At 33.6% G+C, this 20,473-nt stretch overlaps 1 protein-coding gene across 1 annotated transcript; it reads left to right on the top strand.

The window, feature by feature from the left end:
* Window positions 1-253: 253 nt before the first annotated feature.
* On the top strand, window positions 254-1,977 carry LOC136274814 (uncharacterized). The gene is made up of 2 exons (XM_066082477.1): window positions 254-1,451; window positions 1,546-1,977. The coding sequence occupies exons 1-2, from the start codon at window positions 851-853 to the stop codon at window positions 1,806-1,808; spliced, it is 864 nt and encodes a 287-aa protein (XP_065938549.1). The 5' UTR covers window positions 254-850; the 3' UTR covers window positions 1,809-1,977.
* The last annotated feature ends 18,496 nt before the right edge of the window (window positions 1,978-20,473 follow it).

Genomic DNA, 20,473 nt, shown 5'->3' with positions numbered 1-20,473 from the left:
AAAGGTTGTATAGTTCAGTTCAGATCAGATTTCTTGAAAATTTCTAGAAAAATTTCTTTAACATTAAATTCATTAAGTTATAGTTACATGATGACACGAGAGCATGTACGGAATATATCGCCTCACTTTTTGGCACGAGGGGGCGGAGCCCCCGAGTGTCAAAAGGTGAGGCGATATATTCCGTACATGCTCGAGCTGTCAATCATGTAACTGATTTGTCCAATGGTTTTGGCACATTTTCCCGCCATCCGGTGATATTTTCACTTTATCCCGCTCTCTGGTACAAATTAAATGCGCAGTTTCAGAAATTCGGTGGAGGAAGATGGACGTACTCGGCGACTCCGATGACTTGATTTTAAGCCAAGCGCTTGAATCTTTTGAAAACTTTGATGAATTGGACGAAAAAGATGTTGAATTTGGAAACTTTACTTCCGACGTTGATGAATTTTTAAAGGAGTTAGAAAAACAGGATAACATTAAAACTGAACAATATGACGTCAGAACCGACCCTCCGGAACGTTTCGGCAAACCAGTGAATTCTACAGAAATAAAGGAGCTTCACAAAAGTCAGGAAAGTACCAATACACGACGCAATACATCTTGGGGAGTTAAAGTTTTTGACGACTGGCGAAAATCGAGAAACGCTAATTCAGGTTTAGAAATGCAACTTCCTGATTTACTATCGTGCAGCTCACAAGATTTAGACCATATTTTGTCCTGCTTTGTGATCGAGTGCCGCAGGGCTGATGGTAGTCCATATCCACCTAAAACCTTGTACCAGTTGTGTGCTGCTATTTTAAGATTTATGCGAGATAATGAAATCGACTTAAATTTTCTTGACGGTTAAGATATGCGTTTTCGGAATTTCCGCAAAACATTAGAAGCCCGAATGAAACAACTCACCACGGAGGGAATAGGTGTGACAATTCGACAGGCGGATCCAATTTCCCCCGAAATGGAGAACGCGTTATGGGAAGGCGGACATCTGGGTATGAAAACTTCAGTTGCACTTACCAACACAATATTCTTCTACAACTGTAAATTATTTGGGCTCAGAGGTCTTGATGAACATCGTTCATTAGTGACGGAGCAGTTCAAGCTCGACAAGATTAGTGACAAAATGTTTATTACATTTTACGGTCGTACTTCCATGAACTTTGCGGGGGGATTAAATCAGCGAAACCTAACTGCCAAGGAAGTAAAACACGACTGTGGACCCGACGGACCTTGGAATTTATTTCATGTGTACCAAACTTACATTGACATGGTTGGACCGGGAAGCATGTACCGTCGTCCATTAGCAGGTGAGGGACTGAAGTATTCCAAGCAGGTCATGGGAGTAAACAAACTCGGGAAAATCATCAAGGATATGTGTAGTGGGGCTGGCTTCCATGGGAATTTCTCCAACCATTCGGGCAAACGAACATGTGCTACAAATCTATTTCAATCAGGTAATATTTATCTCTCTCTCTCTCTCTCTCTCTCTCTCTCTCTCTGGCGTAGTTTTTTAATTTTCTTTTGTATTCATAAATTTTTATTTGTCAGGAATAGAGGAACAGCTTGTAATGTCCAGAACAGGACACAGAAGCACGGCAGTTCGGAACTACAAACGACCAAGCCAGGAACAACTTAGTGCAGTAAGCATGGCGCTAAATCCACCGAAATTGGGCTCGGAAGAAAACGAATGCGCGGCAGAATTCGAAGCCAATAATAGCAAACTTCCAAAGTTAATGGTTGATCCAATGCGCACCCCAATGATCAACATTACAAACTGTAATGTCCATATTTTTGATGCAGGAAACAAGTAGGCCTAATGTGTATATTGATCACGTAACATTTTAAAGAACTGTTCAGTTTTTGTTTCAAACTGTTAAAGAAACAGAACATTTCAATTTTAAATTTTCATTTTTTTTTTCATGTTTACAATTTGTTGAATAAAGTTTGTTGCCAGTATTGTGTGTTTTCTTTAGCCAATCGCCATGAGGGGGCGTATCTAATTGGTATGCAAAACTATCACATATGTGATATTCAAATAACAAAATTGTATGCGATATATCAGTCGAGAAACATCAAAGAAAAAACACCGCACCATTGGACAAGTACCATTGAGTTCATTTTTGGTTCTGAATAATATTTTCTCTATAGTGAATTAATTTTTATTCACATATTTAAACTATGTTTATTCAGAAAGTATAACTTTCGGCAGTACAGCATATTAGTATATAAATAATAATTGCTATAATTCACAAAAATGAGAGATTTTGACTCCCTTAAGTCTAAAATCAATGGGGGTTCTTGGGTATTAGAGGAGTTTATACCTCCACAAAATTAGATCTTTACCTATTGCCCTGGGCAGTGTGTTATGCTGTATAAACAATCATATGAAACATTATTGGACATTTAATTATTGTATAAACGAAAGTCCATGCCAAACATGTATAAAATCTATTAATCTTTATAAGACACCTTTTTTATATTTTAAACTTGAAAAATAAGTAATTGAGATGTAATTGAAAAGTAATTGAAAATACACAATATTTTTGGAATGTATTTAAATACATTCAATTACTTGTAATTGAAGACAGACTCAATTACAAATTACATTCATATATATATATATATATATATATATATATATATATATATATATATATATATATATATATATATATATATATATATATATATATATATTTATATATATATATATATATATTTATTTATTCAGCGAAAGTTGAAAATAGCTCGTTTGATGCGTAAAATTGATATAAGATTGGAAAAAAAAGATATCTCGAGGTATAAGCTTTATTTGGGCACATGCACAGGGGCATCGTAACCGCTCTACACAATATACATGTATGACATATATATAACTAATACACAAGAGCAGAATCGAAAGTAGGACACGATTTGTAAACAATGTCAAAAAACAACTTGACACAAGTTACGCAAATCCTCCCACACAATGTTGCAAATGTTGTCAAAAACACGTTCACATGGAAATATTTCTAATAAACTCGGTAAAAAGCGTTGTTATCCCATTAAAACCGCTGTCTTCTGTAGACAATCAATCTCTTCGCCTCTGTATGCATGCATAATTGCCCCCATAGACTTTCAGAGAGCAAGTTAACAACAATTTTATGACGATTTTTAAATTATATATAGTGAATATTTCTAATAAAATACAATGTACATGTATTTTAGTTTTATTCATATTTAATTTTAATCAATGTAGCAGTCTCATATTTTATGATTTAATTACAAGTACATGTATATTACATGTGCATCATTTTATTTTGATATTTTCATGATTTTTTGAATACATATATATTGGATTCTATAATTATTTTATTGATCTTAAAATACATTAGTGTGCATTCATTGACGACAACTTAATTTGTAGAAAGGTCCAGAGTTGCCTTTAGGGCAGTAATTATATTTTGGTCAAAGTTAAGTTGTGTCTTTTAATTTCATTGGTGTTTTAGTTTGTTTCTTGTTTGTCTATTGGTTGGTCGATTTCCCTCCAAAAGTTTTTTGGGTTTTAGTTTAATCTTTGTCAAGAGTTTGAAGAGAGCAGACTGTATTAAAAATGTACAGACGTTTTTGACAAATTACATCTCTTCTTGAATGCACATATACCTTGCAACTGAGTCGTTTTGAACTTGGTTCAACTTGTACTTGGGGCCTATTCCCATAGAATGGGTCAAATCTATTTATATAACTGGTGATAATAAAAGCCCGTAAATCGAACCCTAACAGGGGTGTTGATTTCTTCTTTACATCAACGGATAAACCTGTTACATCAATTACAAATGTTATTCATTATTGTATGATAAAATTGTGCTCGAATAAAATGAAATGGTTTGATTTTTATGTTTCCATGTACAAAATTTAATGTATAAGAAAAGATAACTTTTCCTAACAATACCATGATTTATGTACCTTACTGTCGGCGTACTATGACGTCATAAAGGTGTGACGTCATATACTTTTCCAAGAGGATATGAACCACTAAACGATACATTATGTGTTTTTCTCCAACTCCCTAAAATTGATGTATTTAAAACATGTCTTATATTAACATTTTAAAGGAATTACTGATATAACATATCATTGATTTTGTAAACTAATGTGAATTATGTGAATTAAAAATATACAGTACAGTCTGAACGTTTATTTTTGATGCAATTACTAAATGTCAAGGTCTAGGCTAATGCATGGTATTTGCGATTGGTACAATGCAAATATAAGTAATAAACAACGATTATTTAGTGAACATGGCGTTATGAATATAATAATATATTATGAATTGCTCTGCTGGCATATTTTCAATGATGCGCTAGCGTTTGATGGATTGGCAGTACTCAAATGAAACACTTAAAGATGGCAATTCGTAAATTTGTAAATTCGTTTGACCACAAACCAGGTGGTAAAAGGTTTTTTATTTGACCATTTGATGCCTTTTAGCAGTAACTTTAATACGTAGAACAGAAAAAGAAATCCTTAGGGCAGAAGTTTTAAAAACATGTAAAAAAATGTGCAAAATTGATACTGTAACATTTCAAGCAAAATCAAATAGGGTCCTATAGTAGAATTATGAACAAACTTTGAGATGACCCTTAAACAACCGGTGTGGTAAATGTCTTATTTCTTTTATCTTAAAATAAAAGTTATATCAGTAGAAATTCATGCAAAACAATTCATTCAAAAATCTAGGGCAGAACAAATTAGACCCGGCCTCGTTAAAACCAAGAATCCAAAGATTGATGCGGCAGGCCTTCGAGATGAGAGATATTTTTTTGAGAAAGTGAGGAAAAAGCGAGAGACAAATGACCCAATCCGGAGCTGTTCTAGTCCGTTTTTAAGGAGGCAGATCATCCGTCATGGGGCGCTAAAAGAATCAAGGATGAAACCGGACTTCAGATGGGAGAGACAACGGTCCGGAAGCATTTATTAAATTTTATATTAGACATCGATACGGGCTGTGCATTGTTTTTCAGGAGTTCAAAAGCAAATAAGCAAAATAGGAGAGTCCTTTCCAAAGATGAGCTAGTAGCAGAAATAATAAAAGAAAAAAAAAGAAAAACCATGCCGGTGACCACCGTTAAAGTGATGCCGATTACGAAACGATCAGGAAGACGTATTACCCGGTTTCACGAGAGAACGTCAGGCTTCTCTTCAAACAGACAGTGGAATGTGGAAAATGTCTTGCCGCGGTTGACCTGCCGAAAACGAAGAGGACCAGAGGACCCATTCCTGCTTTTTATCCAAACTGCAGGATACAACTATATCTGCAACATCGTGGACTCTTACAGTCGATTTGCATTTGCAATTTGTGCCTGTTTGAAGCCGAAAACGGCGAAGGAGGTGTTAGACGTGATTTTACGTTTCATTTATTTGTTTGGACCTCCCAGAATTCTTCAAACGGACAATGGCAAAGAATTCAACAATGCTGATTTAACCTCTATAATGGAAGAATTTAAGACCAGGCACGTGAACGGCCGACCCTATCACCCACAGTCTCAAGATAATTTTACAAATGTATGTTAAAAATGTACGTATTACGTAAGGTTTAAACTAATAGTCACTAATGCTACGGCAAATATAAGCTGCTGAGAGACGGAATTAAAACACTGTGTGTTCTTGCATTTCGGCGAAAAAAAAAATAGATGCGTGGATTGCATTAATATTGTAATCAAATATTTTACAAATGCGTTAAAATGTTACAGGTCGCGTGGAGCGGTTCAACCGTTGTTACATACTTCAGGACACAGTTCGTGGACACCAGAGATCGGCCGGCTAGCCTTCCAGAGTTTTATTACAAGTACAACAACAGTGTGCACAGGTCTACCAAGCCCATGACTCCACATCTGAAGTTTTTCAAGCGACCCACCTTTTCCGTTGTCGTTGAAGAACGTTTACACTTTCTGCTAAGTTACACATGTGTGACAGTAGAACTAACCATTTAATTATGCTTATAAATACACCGTTTAAATATTCAAAAGCTCTCTCTCTCACAAAAAAAAAAAGGGCCAGATGTACTAAAATACTCACAGTCAGATAAAAAAGTGTCTCTTCTTTCAAACATTATTTTAGATTTCTTATATACATGTAAATGATAATCATATTACTCATCATTCATAGACGCTCAAGGCGATCCATGACGTTCATTTCCCCAGAGTTTCAGATCTATCTAAAACAACGATCACCAGTGATAAATCTACAACGGTATGTGTTAACATAACACCGTGTATTAATGTTTGTCAATAAAAAACAATAGCGCCGAAACACGTTTGTGAATAAAATTGGAAAAAAAATGTAAAAATATTATTTGACGTTTTTGAATTATTAAGTCAATCAAGTCGAATCCCCTAGTCAGTTCCATCGGTCCGTCACTTCCGCCGAACGCAGCTAGCGACAAATGATGAATTAATGGTTGGTTGGCTTTTTCATTAATATTAGTTAGCTGAAGAAAAAAACTAAATTGTGTCTGGGCTATAATAAATTTAATTTAACATTTCAAATAATTCTCTGCAGGGAAATGCTGAAAAGTTGATCGCTGTCCCGCTTGACTTGTCCCTTCAGCACTGTGTGGACAGAATGCCGTTCCAAGATGTCACAAATTCACAGGTCGAACGGAACACTAAACAACTTTAGGTAGAAAAAAGGTACATCAACAATCATTCCTTGATTAAAACGATCAATCAGTCTCTGTTCATTACATGTTTAAAACTCATTTGTGTATAGCGGTGATCTTTCGTAAAAAATACATGTTAGTTTGAAGTTTGTAATGTTATTTTCATATTTTGTTTAGTCTGGTGTAAGTTCATACTACAAGGACCTGTACGAACGAAGATTTCAAAGTCCTACAGAAACGCACAATAAAAAACGGCATTCGAACTCCTTTTGGAAAATGAAAGAGGTGGGATCAACACTCGTATACTTTTTCGTTGGAATTCGATAATAACAAAGAAAAAAATGTTCCATAACTATGTTTAGTTTTTTATTTTATTTTTTATCTAAATTTTTTACAGAACCCTGATCATTGGAACCATGATCACTACCCCCTAGAACTGTTTTTCAAGAAACTGGCTCTGTTAGCGACACTAGAAAAATTCGACCCGAACGTGGGCGACATTGTTGATTTCAAACCAAATTCTGCCCTTTCCACCGGAACAATTGTGTTTCTTTTTGGTTACTGGAGAAAAGGACGGGTGATGGAAATTGACACAGATGATTCCAAAAAGAAGGTCTTTACGGTGAAAGATTGTGAAAACGAAAACGTGAACCGAAATATCTGTTGCGTCCATATATCCTTTGAAACGGTGGGGGGGGGGGGGGGGGGCTATATAAATAATGAGCACAGTATTTTTGTTTTTAATTTTAGGTAAGTCGTTTCGTTTATCTATTGATTGCATAAAACAGTTTCGCGCCATTTTGTGAACCATTGCGGACTCTGGGCGGTCTTACCATCGGACTTTGGCATGGCCGTCGGACTTTGGTGTGCCAACACACTTTGGAGTTCTCTCTCTCTCTCTCTCTCTCTCTCTCTCTCTCTCTCTCTCTCTCAAGATATATAATACATAAACATAATGAGATTAGGACGATAATATGATAATATACATATTAACTAAAGCAAATTATTTCTATGCTATGTTGCTTTCTTAAGAAAAATACATAGTTTTTTTTAATTGTTTCCTATTTCGCAAACTCAGCAAATAAACTTGAAAAAAGAAGGCTTTGACCAGTACTACCTTTTGATATTAATACATCGTACATGACTGTACTTTAGACATTTTAGAATGAAGTGATATTCAATCCTATTAAGAGAACAAAATCAACAAATGCGTTCTATTATACCGACCTTGTCTTTTTGCTAGTCTATGTGCAGACAATCTATATTTTGTCACATAGTGAACGCTATTGTCTGATATACATTTTTTAGATACATGTATTATTGGAGACCAAAAGGGTTGTACAGGTATTTGTATACGTAACGTTTAGAGGAATATGCAAAGGAAGCGTCTCTTTCCTGGACAAAAACTTCAAATAGTCTTTGATTAATTTCTAAAAACAGTTTTCTTTGGTTTGGAACATTTTGTGCAATACAAACATTGCTAAAACCAGCAGAGCACAAGAAATATTTTACCTTTTTTCCTAAAACAGAGACATTTACTACAACAATTTGTTTTGAATCCTATTTCTTCTGAATTTCAAATTGTGAAGAAAGCAAAGCGCTTTGAGCATCTCTCACAAAACTGAGCAGTTGAAAATCATAGGGCAGGTATTGTTCGTTAAGGGACTGAAATGACTTGAAACTCACTTATGTATCCCACCATTATAACATTTTTACATAATCAGGAAGAAAATGCATTGAAAAGGTTTGTGCATCTAACATGTTGACAAGATGTAATTCCACTTTTAATTCATCAGAATGGGGTTGTCTCAAATCTTTTACCGTCGAAGATTTGAAAGATGTTTTACTATGTTTTCAATTAAAAGCATGTTTAACGCTTCGCTCTACTGTTTAAAAAAAAACTCAAGTTACAATTACTGTAAAGCCAGTTTCCATACAATCTTGTCGTTTTTAGCTCTCCTGAGCTGAAAGCTAAGTAAGCTATTCTGATCACATTGTGTCCGACGTGCGTCTGCCCGGTCCGTCCGTCTGTCCGTCTGTAAACATTTATACATTTTGAACTTCTTCTCTAAAACAGTTTGGCCAATTTCAACCAAATTTGGCACAAAGCATATTTATGGTAAGGCAAATATAAATTGCAGAAATGAAAGACCGATCTTTATTCAAAGCGGAGAAAACTTCAAAACTGTAGAAAAAAGGGGGTTGCATTTAAAAATCTTCTCAAAAACTACTCTGTCAAATTCAACGCAATTTAAGATAAATAGTCCTTATGGAAAGGAAATAATAAATTGCAAAAATTAAGGGCCAATCTTCTTCCGAATTTGAGCTATTACGAAAATAATAATTGAAAGGGGTGGGGTTCGATCAGTTTATAACTTCGGGTTCGGCATTCCATATCACAAAATCCTCTTTGAAGCGGCCATTTTGAACGTATGATAAATGGGTCAATCTTACAAAGATGAATTTGGTTGTTGTGGAACAGTTCGCATGCGAAAGGAATCTTTGAAACATGCAAGATACATTAATGCTGATTTTGATAAAGTAAATTGAGATTAAATATTCCAATGAGTTGACATTTTCAACTTTGATGGTGGTTAGCTTGTTTTGATTTTCGTTTCGTTTTCATGAATTGCGGTTTGTCACTTGGGGGAACCACGCCTGTATTTTGTAATTTTTACGTATCAATCAAACATAGACATTGGTAACTAAGACAGCTGACTGTTTACTTGCGGAAAATAAGATGCATTAACGGGTACGGTATATTAACAAATTAAATACAAATCCAAATGGTAATACGGTAAGATCTTTGCGTTATATCTGATTACTGCAGTGTGTTGTCAGTATTTCTCTTGTCAATTAATTTTGCTGATGGAAATACAAAATGTGGGCACATTTACCAGAAACATAAATAATAGTTAGCTCACCTGGGGCGAAATATACAGAGAAAAATCTTTAAAATTATTCTTCTCAAAAATCAATTGGCCAGAAAAGCTGTACATGTAACTCTTCAGGTAGTGTTTGTCCAAAGTTTGTCCAAACCATGATCCCCGGGTGTACGATGGGACCACAATTGGGGATCAAATTTTTAGAAATAAATTGAGAAAAATCCGCTTATCTAAATCAAGGTAGCCAGAAAAGCTGTAACTTGTGTGAAAGCATCTTCAGGTAGTCTAGATTCAATTTTTTTCAAATCAGGATCCTCGGGGGTAAGGTGTGGCCACAAAGGGGGGGGGGTCGAAATGTTTACATAGGAATACATATAGAGAGAAATCTTCTCAACAAAAACCAGTAGGCAAACAAGAGGCCCATGGGGCCACATCGCTCACCTGAACAACAATGGGCGTTCAAAAGATATTGTGCCATATGGCCCTCGGTAGAATAACAAAAAAATAAATATTGTAAAGTATTCAAATTTTACACTTATTTTTGCATACACGTAATCTTTGACATTGTACCTTCATGAAATACTGTTTTTTCACAGAATAAGAAAATCCTACGCAAAATATAGAACTTAATATTTGGTAGGTGTACACTGTTTTATAACTTCTAATTCCCTGTATTTTCGTTCTGGCCCCCTCCCCCACTTAATAAAGCGATCAAAATATATGAAAGCATGTAGGTACATTTTCTTCCTCAACTACTTACTAGTTATAGTATTTTTTTTAAATATAAAAGTTATTGTATTTTATCAAAAAAAATCCTACATGTATATATGTGAAGAAGAAAATTGCACCTCAATGCGCTCAATTTCTCAAATTAAAAATATTCAACAATTTAATTTGTCTTCTCCATTATAATTAAATGACTGTTGTTTAGCTCGCGTAAACTCGTGACTTTTATAACTTTACTCACACTTGATTGATGAATACACTGGAATGAAAAATGTTGTCACGTGACATGTTAAAGAGCTATAAAAATCAATGTTACCGTATTGACAGGCACATCACTCTAATTTACTATGGCCTATGCACCCATTATTTTCATTTTTATTCAAAATGACAAATGGCTACAAACCAGGATAATTTTCCGCTGTAATATTTTCTTAAGAATAGCGATAATTCTTTTATCCCCGCAACAGAAATGTGTCAGAACTATGGAAACTGTTTTAACGATGTCGTTTTTATTTACTCACATTTCACATTATTCATTGTATAAAGAGGGGCCCCCAGAGAGTAGTTATATACAGCATATCATTCTTTAATTTTTTGTGTACAAGTATTTAACATACTCTAATTCATATAGAATTTCTAATGATCAACCAAAAGAAAGTGAGCGCACAAGATTGTAAGTTTGCAGGAATCCTCGACACGAATCAATTGGGATTTAAATGTCTATAACCTCGAAAGGCTATGTACAGATTTCAACAAAAATATATTATGTTGAGAGTCGAAGTACATGGCTATTCCGGTTATTAAAAAACTCACAAAGCTTTCAAAAAATGGCAATGAGAGGTAAACCGATAACTAGTTGGAAATGTTAATGAAAACATTATTTAATGAAGTTATATTGTGTTATCCTAAAAAACTAGTAATAAGAAAATAATTTTTTTTTATAGTGTTCATACAGCAGATCTAGAAATCAATAAAAACAAATTAAAATATACCGGTATATTATAATTCAACATCATGTTACAATAACATACATTTAAAACAAAAAAGTTTATTTTTTTTAAAAGACCACCAATTGGATTTGAACCCAAAACACTGAATGTATGTATTCACTAAATCCAGGACGAAACCACTGAGCCACGGAGACTTGTCAATATATGCTCTATAAAGTACTGTTTGAAACACCACTGTCATATCAATGGACTTTGTTTTTTATCCTTCAAAAAATAATTTAAAAAGTACATAATTAGTCATCTCTGGGTCGTCTCTCCATCTTTTTTTAAAATGCGACATTTTTTATGTTGAAATATGTTACCTTTACACGTTTCAAATTTGTGGAGAGAAGACCCAGAGACAACAAAATCATTTAAAAACAGTTGTAAATAAGTAGGATTTTGCATGAATTGCATCGTGTTGCTATATTTAGACCCATATTATAATAAAACCTTTTGCATTTCAAATATTTTTCCACTCATTCAACATCCAACAGAAACCAAATAACGGTTATAATTCGAAAAATATTCAAAATTAATTGATGAAATTTTCACTCTCCTTGTGCGCCCAGATTCCTGCCGAATCTACATCTTAAGCGCCCACATTCTTTCAGCGTCAATCGTAGAATTATGAGCAAGATGAGCTCAAAATTTTGCTAGGTTTGAGTCATATTTTGTTCACATGAGTTTATTACATTCAGCTTAAGATTTTTAACTTGGTATTTCCTATTCGGCATTTAAAATGGGAAAAAATGAATGGCCTCAGATCTGTGTACAAAAATAGGATTGTGAGCAAATCTCTGTATCTTGCTTATAATTCGAAGCTTAACACTCAAATATGGTAAGTAAATAGAAATTGTAGACAATTAAACACAAGAAACATGCACTATAACAAATAAAGAACACAATTTATTTTTCAAAATGAATCATATGCATGTATATACCTACATATTTCCGTCAGCGATATTAAACTCTATTTAAACTGAATAAACTCGAGAAAATGCTGAGCATCTCAACAAAACATATTGCATTATTCTACCATTACGCAAAAGATGATACCGAATTATCGATAGCCTGAATAAATTGCATTTTAGTTCTTTCTTAATACAGCAGATGTTGCTTAATTTGCGCAGGTAAACAGTAAACTGTTTGATTTACCGAAGTCTCTGTTTGATTTGATACGTAAAAATCAGGAAAAACAAGCGACAGTTCCCAGGTTAATGCAAAGCATAAATGAAAACGAAACGAAAATCACAAGCTAACACCACCGTTATATGTGAAAACTGTCAACGCCTTGAAATATTTAGCCTCAATTTACTTCACAAAATCGGCACCAATGTATTTTGCATGTTTCAAAGATTCCCTTCGTACTGTTGCACAACAAACAAATTCATCATTGTCAGATCGACCCGTTTATCATATAGTGTCATGGCTGCTTTAAACAAAGAACCTCGTTTTAGAATTATGGAATACGAGTCTTGGTATAATGGGTAAGCAAACCCGGGCCGGGGCAAAATAAAAGCCGGGGCGGATCGGCAATCGTCAATTCTAATTACGAATTATTTTGCAGCAATATTTACAGCGAATACAAATATACTGGTCAGTAAATATCTTGAAATTTTATTGAGATTGGCAGATTAATAACTGTCAATCTTTTGTTTTGTCCTGGCCCGGTCATGCCTACCCATTTTACCAAGACTCATGGATGCTATAAATTGCTTGAAACACGCCTTTTCTTTCTTGTTATTTTCGTAATAACTCAGATTTGAAACAGAATTAGCCCATAATTTTTGCAATTTATATTTTCCTTCCCATAAGGATTATTCATGCGAAATACGTTGAATTTGCCATAGTAGTTTTTGAGAAGGAGAATTTTTAAAATGTACCCCCCTTTTTTTTTTTTTTTTTTTTTTTTTTACAGTTTTGAGGTTTTCTCGGCTTTCAATGAAAATGTTTCTGTCATATCTGCAATTTATATTCATTTTGCCATAAGAATGCTTTGAGCCCTGAATCATCGTCCATTGTATCCACCGTGTCCACCGTGTCCTCCAGTTTACTACTTCACCTGCTCAAGGTACAGTACCCGCAACGTTATGTTTTACAAGATAAACAATAGGATGGGATTCACGCACGATAGAACAGTATACACGCACGAAAGGATAGGATTAACGCACGATAGAACAGTATACACGCACGATATGATAGGATTGATACGCGATAGGAAAGGATAAACGATGTTCATGATAAACGTATGATCGCTTTTAACGAACAAACTGATAATGGCAGAATTTGAGAGAGAACACCTACAAATAAAGATTTACGTGGAATTTCTTTTTAGTAACAATTGCCGAGTTGTTAATCATCGCTGCATCATTTATAGAATGTATAAAAATGACCAATTAATTTTTTTAAACTAAACTTTAAACTAAAATTATTAGCTTTAATGATCATTTTTTTGTATTGTTAAAATTGTTTTCATTACCGAACACCCTATCCGATCGCCGCGAATATTTCAGCCCGAGATTGAATCACTCGGAAAATAGCGGGTTTAATTATATAAATCCAACTCTTGTATAAAGTAATTATAAAATCATAAGTACATTTTTTTCTGTATAAGAAAAATGATGCATTAAAAACGAATTATTACTGACAAGTTAAATAAATAGTTACGCAGATACACATTCTGCGCACGATTTGTTAACATTGTTTTCATTACCACACACCCTAGCTGATTGCCGAGAACATTTCAGGCTGAAATCAAATATCACATGGAAAATAACGGGTTCAAAATACAACTCGGGTTTTAATTTAATATAAATTATTTCATAAATAGTTTTGTTTCTGTAAAATATGATGCAACAAAATTTATTGCATAAAAGTTAGTGTTTACGCAGGTATACATGCACTTTGCGTACGATTTGATATATTCGATATACAGGTAAATATGTTACCTTGTTCCTAAGAAATTGTTTTTCATTTTTAATGTTAACAGATATGATTTACATTTAATATTGGTTAATTTTGATCTAAAAAAATTATAAATTAGTATCCTGATGGAATGTTGGATGATGTTATGATTTTACAATTCTTGTTCGATAAATATTCGTATACGGCACACCGAACGAGTTGCAACTTGCTTATGAAAAGGCACGAAACGATTAACACGATAGAATAAACGGAAGAATTGTTAAAATTAAACGATAAACCTGATAGGATTAACGCACGATAGAACAGTATACACGCACGATAGAACAGTATACACGCACGATAGGATAGAATTAACGCGCAATAGAACTGTTTACATGCACAATACGATATGATTGATACACGATACGATAGGATAGGATTGTAAAAAAATAACGTTGCGGGTACTGTAATTAACTACTGGAAACTCTTCCGGTCGTCCACCATAGGCCGTCAGTCACCATCACCTTTCAGGCCAATACACAGAGCCTCGTCCATGCATAGAATGTGACTAACCCCGGGACCTTTAATTATAATGCTTACATAAGTACAATGTATTAATGACCCTAACCGGTCTCCGTATAATACATTTAAACAGAGTGAACTCTCGACACTTAGATATATGTTTACACACCGTAGCGAACGGCACAGGTAGTTAAACTACACTATATACTACATATCTAAACAAAACACGACACTATTAGACTATAATGCACATATATTGCGATATATACGTGGCATACTGTTAAACATACAACGCTAAGGTAACATTCACGTGACAACTCTTGTCCGCTATTTATAGTAATATAAAGTGGCACTTATAAGAGTTAAAAAAATGAAAATGAAATGAATAAAAGCAAACTTACCCCGTCTGGAGATTTAGTTACCAGGCAATTACAAAACTAAATACACGTGGTCAGATCCGTGTGGGGAAACCGTGCGCTCTGTCCAGAACTGCAAAATTCAAACCTTATAAAGCCCTAACAATGCGGATGGAATGACTCAGGTTGGGTATATTATGCTGACCAATGCCAAACTGAAAAACATGAGGCTCCATACGGGATAAAAATAAAATGTCTATCAAAACACTGGGGTTCAGTACGGGATAAATCCACTACATGTAAAAACAACTTACACTACAGCAATTACTAGGATTTGATTGTGACAGGGGGCACCATGGGGGTAGAATTTTTACATAGGAATGTAAAGAGTAATATCTTCTTTTCGAATATCAATTAAGCAGAAAAGTATTACTTGGGTGGAAGCATCTTTAGGTTGAGTAATATATACAAAGAACAATCTTTAAAAATCAAATAAAAAAGGTTGAGACTATAATTGCAGGATGGCAAATTTTTACATAGGAAATACATTTGATCGTTCTCTAAAATATATAGTATATAGTATTACTGATATGCAAACATATTGATATTTGTTGATTCTCAGTTGTTTAGACTGTGGCCCTGGATAATTCTTGGGCCACACAAGGGGTTCAAAGTTTGATATAGGTTTATATTTATATGAACAGTTGTTTAACTAAAGATTATTTTGAGAATAGTAATGCTCAATATGTGATATAACTATGAAATCATCTAGTTACACAAGGGGCTCAACATAAGACCATGGGTAGAAAATTTTAAAAATCTTTTAATACAGGATCTGTTGTAATCATTCATTGTCCCAATAATTTGGATATAACTTGATAAAGCTTATCTTATTATGTCTAATGTTGCTCAGGGGAGCAATGTGGCCCATGGGCCTCTTGTTTAACAAAATATTTTTGAAGAATAAGAGTGATTCTATCATACAATACTATACTAGCATGCCAAAGCTAATGTTATTAAGTTTACCATTTGACTGCTAATACTTACCGTGTTTTTATGTGTGTCTCTTGTATGCTAAGTAATACAAAACATTACAAATGTCAAAGAGAAGAAGACACGTTTTTCAAAGGTTGCATAAACATTTATATTGCACTTTGTATTTCATATCATAAATAACAGCGTTTTTGCAAATATCGGTCAATTTAAAAAGTAAAGAACATAATGCTTTGAAAAGTGGGGAACACAAGAACAAGTGGTAACAAAAAAATATTAATGGTTTTGCAGTCGCCTGTTCGATTCCCAAAATCATACGTGTAACTAGATATTTTCCTCTTATTGCTTTACCGTTTTCAGTATAAAAGGGTTAATAATCCAAGCTGATTAATTTCCAATATACTAGTTCTGCACTCTCTGTTTACACTTACATATATCAAAGGCTATTTAAAAAATAACGATCCATAACAATTATTGACTATATACATATGACTCGGTATATTCCTATTTCCCTGTTTGTCTCACGCAGCGCAGTAAAATTGAACATGTCTCGAGAAAATAAGTAGATAATATTAAAAATATGTAATAAAATGAACAACGTGCTCTAGTTAGATCAATACAATAAAATTCTACGGAATTACACAAGTGCGACAAGTGGAGGGGGTGCTGGAGGATAAACGGGCTTCACCACGGGGGCATTTTCTTCAAGGCCGTTCAGGTAACAGGATACATCTAAGGCACTTTGAATCTTGAATGACCGATATTTACGTTCCTTGTCCGGGTCGCTTTCTTTCCTTTTTTTATATAAACGGTACCCCTGTAACTAAATATCATAAGATTATTCAATGTATGTTATAATATCAACACGATTTCTTTTTTATTTCATAAAACGTTATTGAACATGAAAAAAAAATGCAATTTTAATGAAAATGTAATAATGATCAGTAAATAATAATTTAAAAGTTTCTCAAACAAAAAAACTGTTGACAGAGTGATTGTCAAAATATTCTGGCTAGTTTTGAATTAGGTAAATTGTGTTTTCTCAAAACAATGACGTAGCATTAAAGCATCACAGAATTTGATTAATAAAATGTATACAAAAAATGTAATGAAATAAACAGCAACTTAAAACTTTTCTCCGGAGAATACGATTTTGATTAAAGACATAATCAAACCTTGTGAATATGTTAGGATTTCTAAGAAGATTTTGTCACGAACAACAAAGTTCATGCTCCCAATATTTGAGTTAAGTGATCTATGTTAATACATATATCCAAATTTGAAACAGTCGAATCGTGCAGAAATTGTATAATAACATTAACCAATTAAAGGGGGAACAGGGGGTTGCAGTGTAAAAAAAAATTGTCAATGAATTTGTGTAACACATTTTAATCAAGATGTCCACTACTACATATATCATTTTCATGACTAATTTCTTACCTTGCAGGGAAAATATTTTGATAAGAATTATCTGCCTTTTCTGGCATTATGAATTATTTGAACAATTTCAATTTTCTGCAATATTTGTGTTTTTTGATGGAATTTATTTGCAAGTCATATTCATCAAAATTAAGAACAAAAACAAATTTCAAAAAAGTAATGCATTATTTAGATTCATGAATTAAGATGACCAGATTATTATCAGAATATATATCTGATTATATTAATCGCTTAATATGCTTTTGTACATTTACATTTCTAAAATTAAAAATGTTCATTTCCAACAACTCATGTTTTGATAATGACTACTTTAGATCCGTTTAGTACGTGAAAAGAACTATCAAATTCTGTATGACGTCATAATGATCAAATGACATCATAACAATAAACAATCAAATCAATTATTACGTTATAATAGAGTTAGCACATCAAAGCATCATTGCAATGATAGTCCAGTGATACAAGTCCTGTTCCCCTTTAATATAATAAAACCTCAAAATCAGAAGCTGGTGCAATGATTGTTGTGACGTCATAGAAAAAACCTTTCAACCCGTTGAATTTTAAACATGTTTTGGTATTTTAAAGAAACAAATTTTGCAATGTAAATATATTGATTGAAACTCAAACAGTTATGTTTCAATTAATTATAATCAATAGATGTAAGTGACAAGAATCTATTTTTCTTCTTCAAATTTTAACTTGTGTTGTACACAGAGGCAAAGCCCGTTTTAATATTAATTTCAATGTAACCAGTTCAGGGCTCACGATGGGATTTTGCGTATGACAACAGCAGTATTGCAACAAGTCGAGAAACATTCCCACTAATCTTTTAAAATATCACATCAAACGCACGCTACTTACATCCTTAAATTCCGATAAAATTCGTTAAATACTCTCCTGAACTTTTATTCTGCAACCACATCAACTTCTGACCAGACCAGCCATTGTGATAGCTAATGTTAAACTCAATTTCATTGGTTAATATTCTTGATGGTCCAATCAGAATCAGTCTTTCTCGAAGACGTCAAAATGGCTGGCCCTGTCATAACTCAATGTGGTTGCAGAATAAAAGTTCAGTATGGAGGGTATTTAAGGAATTTTATCGGAGTTTTTGTATGTAAGTAGCGTGCGTTTGATGTAAGATTTTACAAATTAGTGGGAATGTTTCTCGACTTGTTGCAATACTGCTGTTGTCACCGACAAATGTCCTAGTAAAATTAAACTGGCGACTTCGAGAGAATAATGACGTATATCTCCGCTAATTTAAGACCCATCAACTTGAAATTCGGCATGAGTGTATCTCAGACATTACTTTTCTGAAAAATACATGCATATTGCGAGTGTTATAAAAAATAATTGATTTATTAGGCTTTTGAAGTGAGCTGGTAGTTTTTTATTTGGGTCAGAGTTCGACCCCTCTCTTTATTTATAGTTACATTGAAATTAATGTTAAAACAGGCTTGGTCTCTGTGGTGTTGCAGTTTACCCTATTTTAAAAAAAATCATTCAAGATTATAAAAAGAAACGGGTTAGGAAATAAATGGTGACAATATTGTATAAATCGTAACCCTCAGACCAAAACTCGGGCCCCAGTAGGGGTTGAGATCTAAACATAGAAATTCGTAGGGAAAATGTTTAAGAATTTTCTTCTCAAGAACCACTGCACCAGAAATGCCAATTTTTACACAAAAGCTTGTTTAAACAGTGAATATTTTAAATTATAAAGGTCGGGACCCTCAGACCAAAACTGAGTCCCCAGGCAGGGCTCAAAGTTTAACATAGAAATACATGGGGAAAAAGTTTAAGAACGGCCATCTTGTACATTTGAGCAGAAAGATGTAATCATTTCTTGGACTGGCTTGTTTCTGCACAAAACTTGCCAAAACTGTTCTCTAAAGATGCAAAAGCAATACATTTGTGGATCTACATGTTGTTTTGTGTGTACATTATGCATTTAAGAACAGAACAATGTTTCTTTAATCACTTAGATAGCTGTAGAACTGCGCAGCTGCAGACTTATTTTGAAGATTTAAAAATCATTAAAAAGTATCAGAGGGGTTAATTGGTGTCCTCATTACAACCATTTTTTGAAAAAATGTTGTATTGTGCACATTAATGTTGAAACTTTGCCTCAAATAAGGGTACCCTTTTTTATCAGTCGGCATGGGATCTATTGAATCAATGTATTCAATGTGTATTTTTTACTTGAAAAAAATTTGACTTCCATTCAAATTGTAACAATTAGTTAAATCTAATTTATAAATTATATGCATGCATATATTTAGAATGAAATACGGAACATGGTCTTCAGTGAAAAAAAAATATTATACCTGAATGGAAACCGTTAGGCTTACTTAGTAAATAAATTTAAACGAAGTTGATAAACGTTCATATAATTCATAGCTAAATGAAATGCGAGGAAGAAGATGAAATCATTTCTTTTATTAAATGCATAGGAATTATTAAGGTATTTGTTCTATGTTATTTTCCCGGTTTACATGATCGCGGCGCCGTTCCAGTATGTTTAAATATTTGTATACATGATTATTAGACTATCAATTCTATAAGAAACAATATTACCAATTTCGGGTGACCTATTTACTGCATGTGGCAATTGCAAATGATGCATACATATACTTGTACATTCAATTGTATGATGTACCAGGCCAGGTATGTGACATAATTACTCTTATTCATATATTTAAACAATTAACCCCTATTCATGATCACCGGTACAGTAATTAATTAGCCTCTAGATTTTACTCTTACATATATGTATCTTTAATTTGTAGATGTAACATTTTTAAAACCCAGAGTTAGGAATTAATACTTTGAAAATGAATTACAAATGTAAATAAACTTTTATTCACTAGACCTATCGTATACTCGTACATACTAAGATTTCGACGCCTTTAGAAACACTGACTTGCACCTGGGCACATGACACACCTGTTGTGTATATCTTTTATATTCTGTGTTAATTCCAAGGGTTTTCTTAAGTTGGACAAACAATAGAGT

Source organism: Magallana gigas, chromosome 4 (genome assembly GCF_963853765.1).
Source record: "Magallana gigas chromosome 4, xbMagGiga1.1, whole genome shotgun sequence".
NCBI classification, from domain to species: domain Eukaryota; kingdom Metazoa; phylum Mollusca; class Bivalvia; order Ostreida; family Ostreidae; genus Magallana; species Magallana gigas.
Note: the sequence above shows the minus strand (reverse complement) of the source record. Positions and strands in the feature narration are given on the sequence as shown.

Excerpts from the sequence above, each read along its gene's own strand:
- LOC136274814 (XM_066082477.1), top strand. The coding sequence starts at position 851 with ATGCGTTTTCGGAATTTCCGCAAAACATTAGAAGCCCGAATGAAACAA. Across the intron at positions 1,452-1,545 it reads TACAAATCTATTTCAATCAG|GAATAGAGGAACAGCTTGTA; the intron begins GTAATATTTATC and ends TTTATTTGTCAG.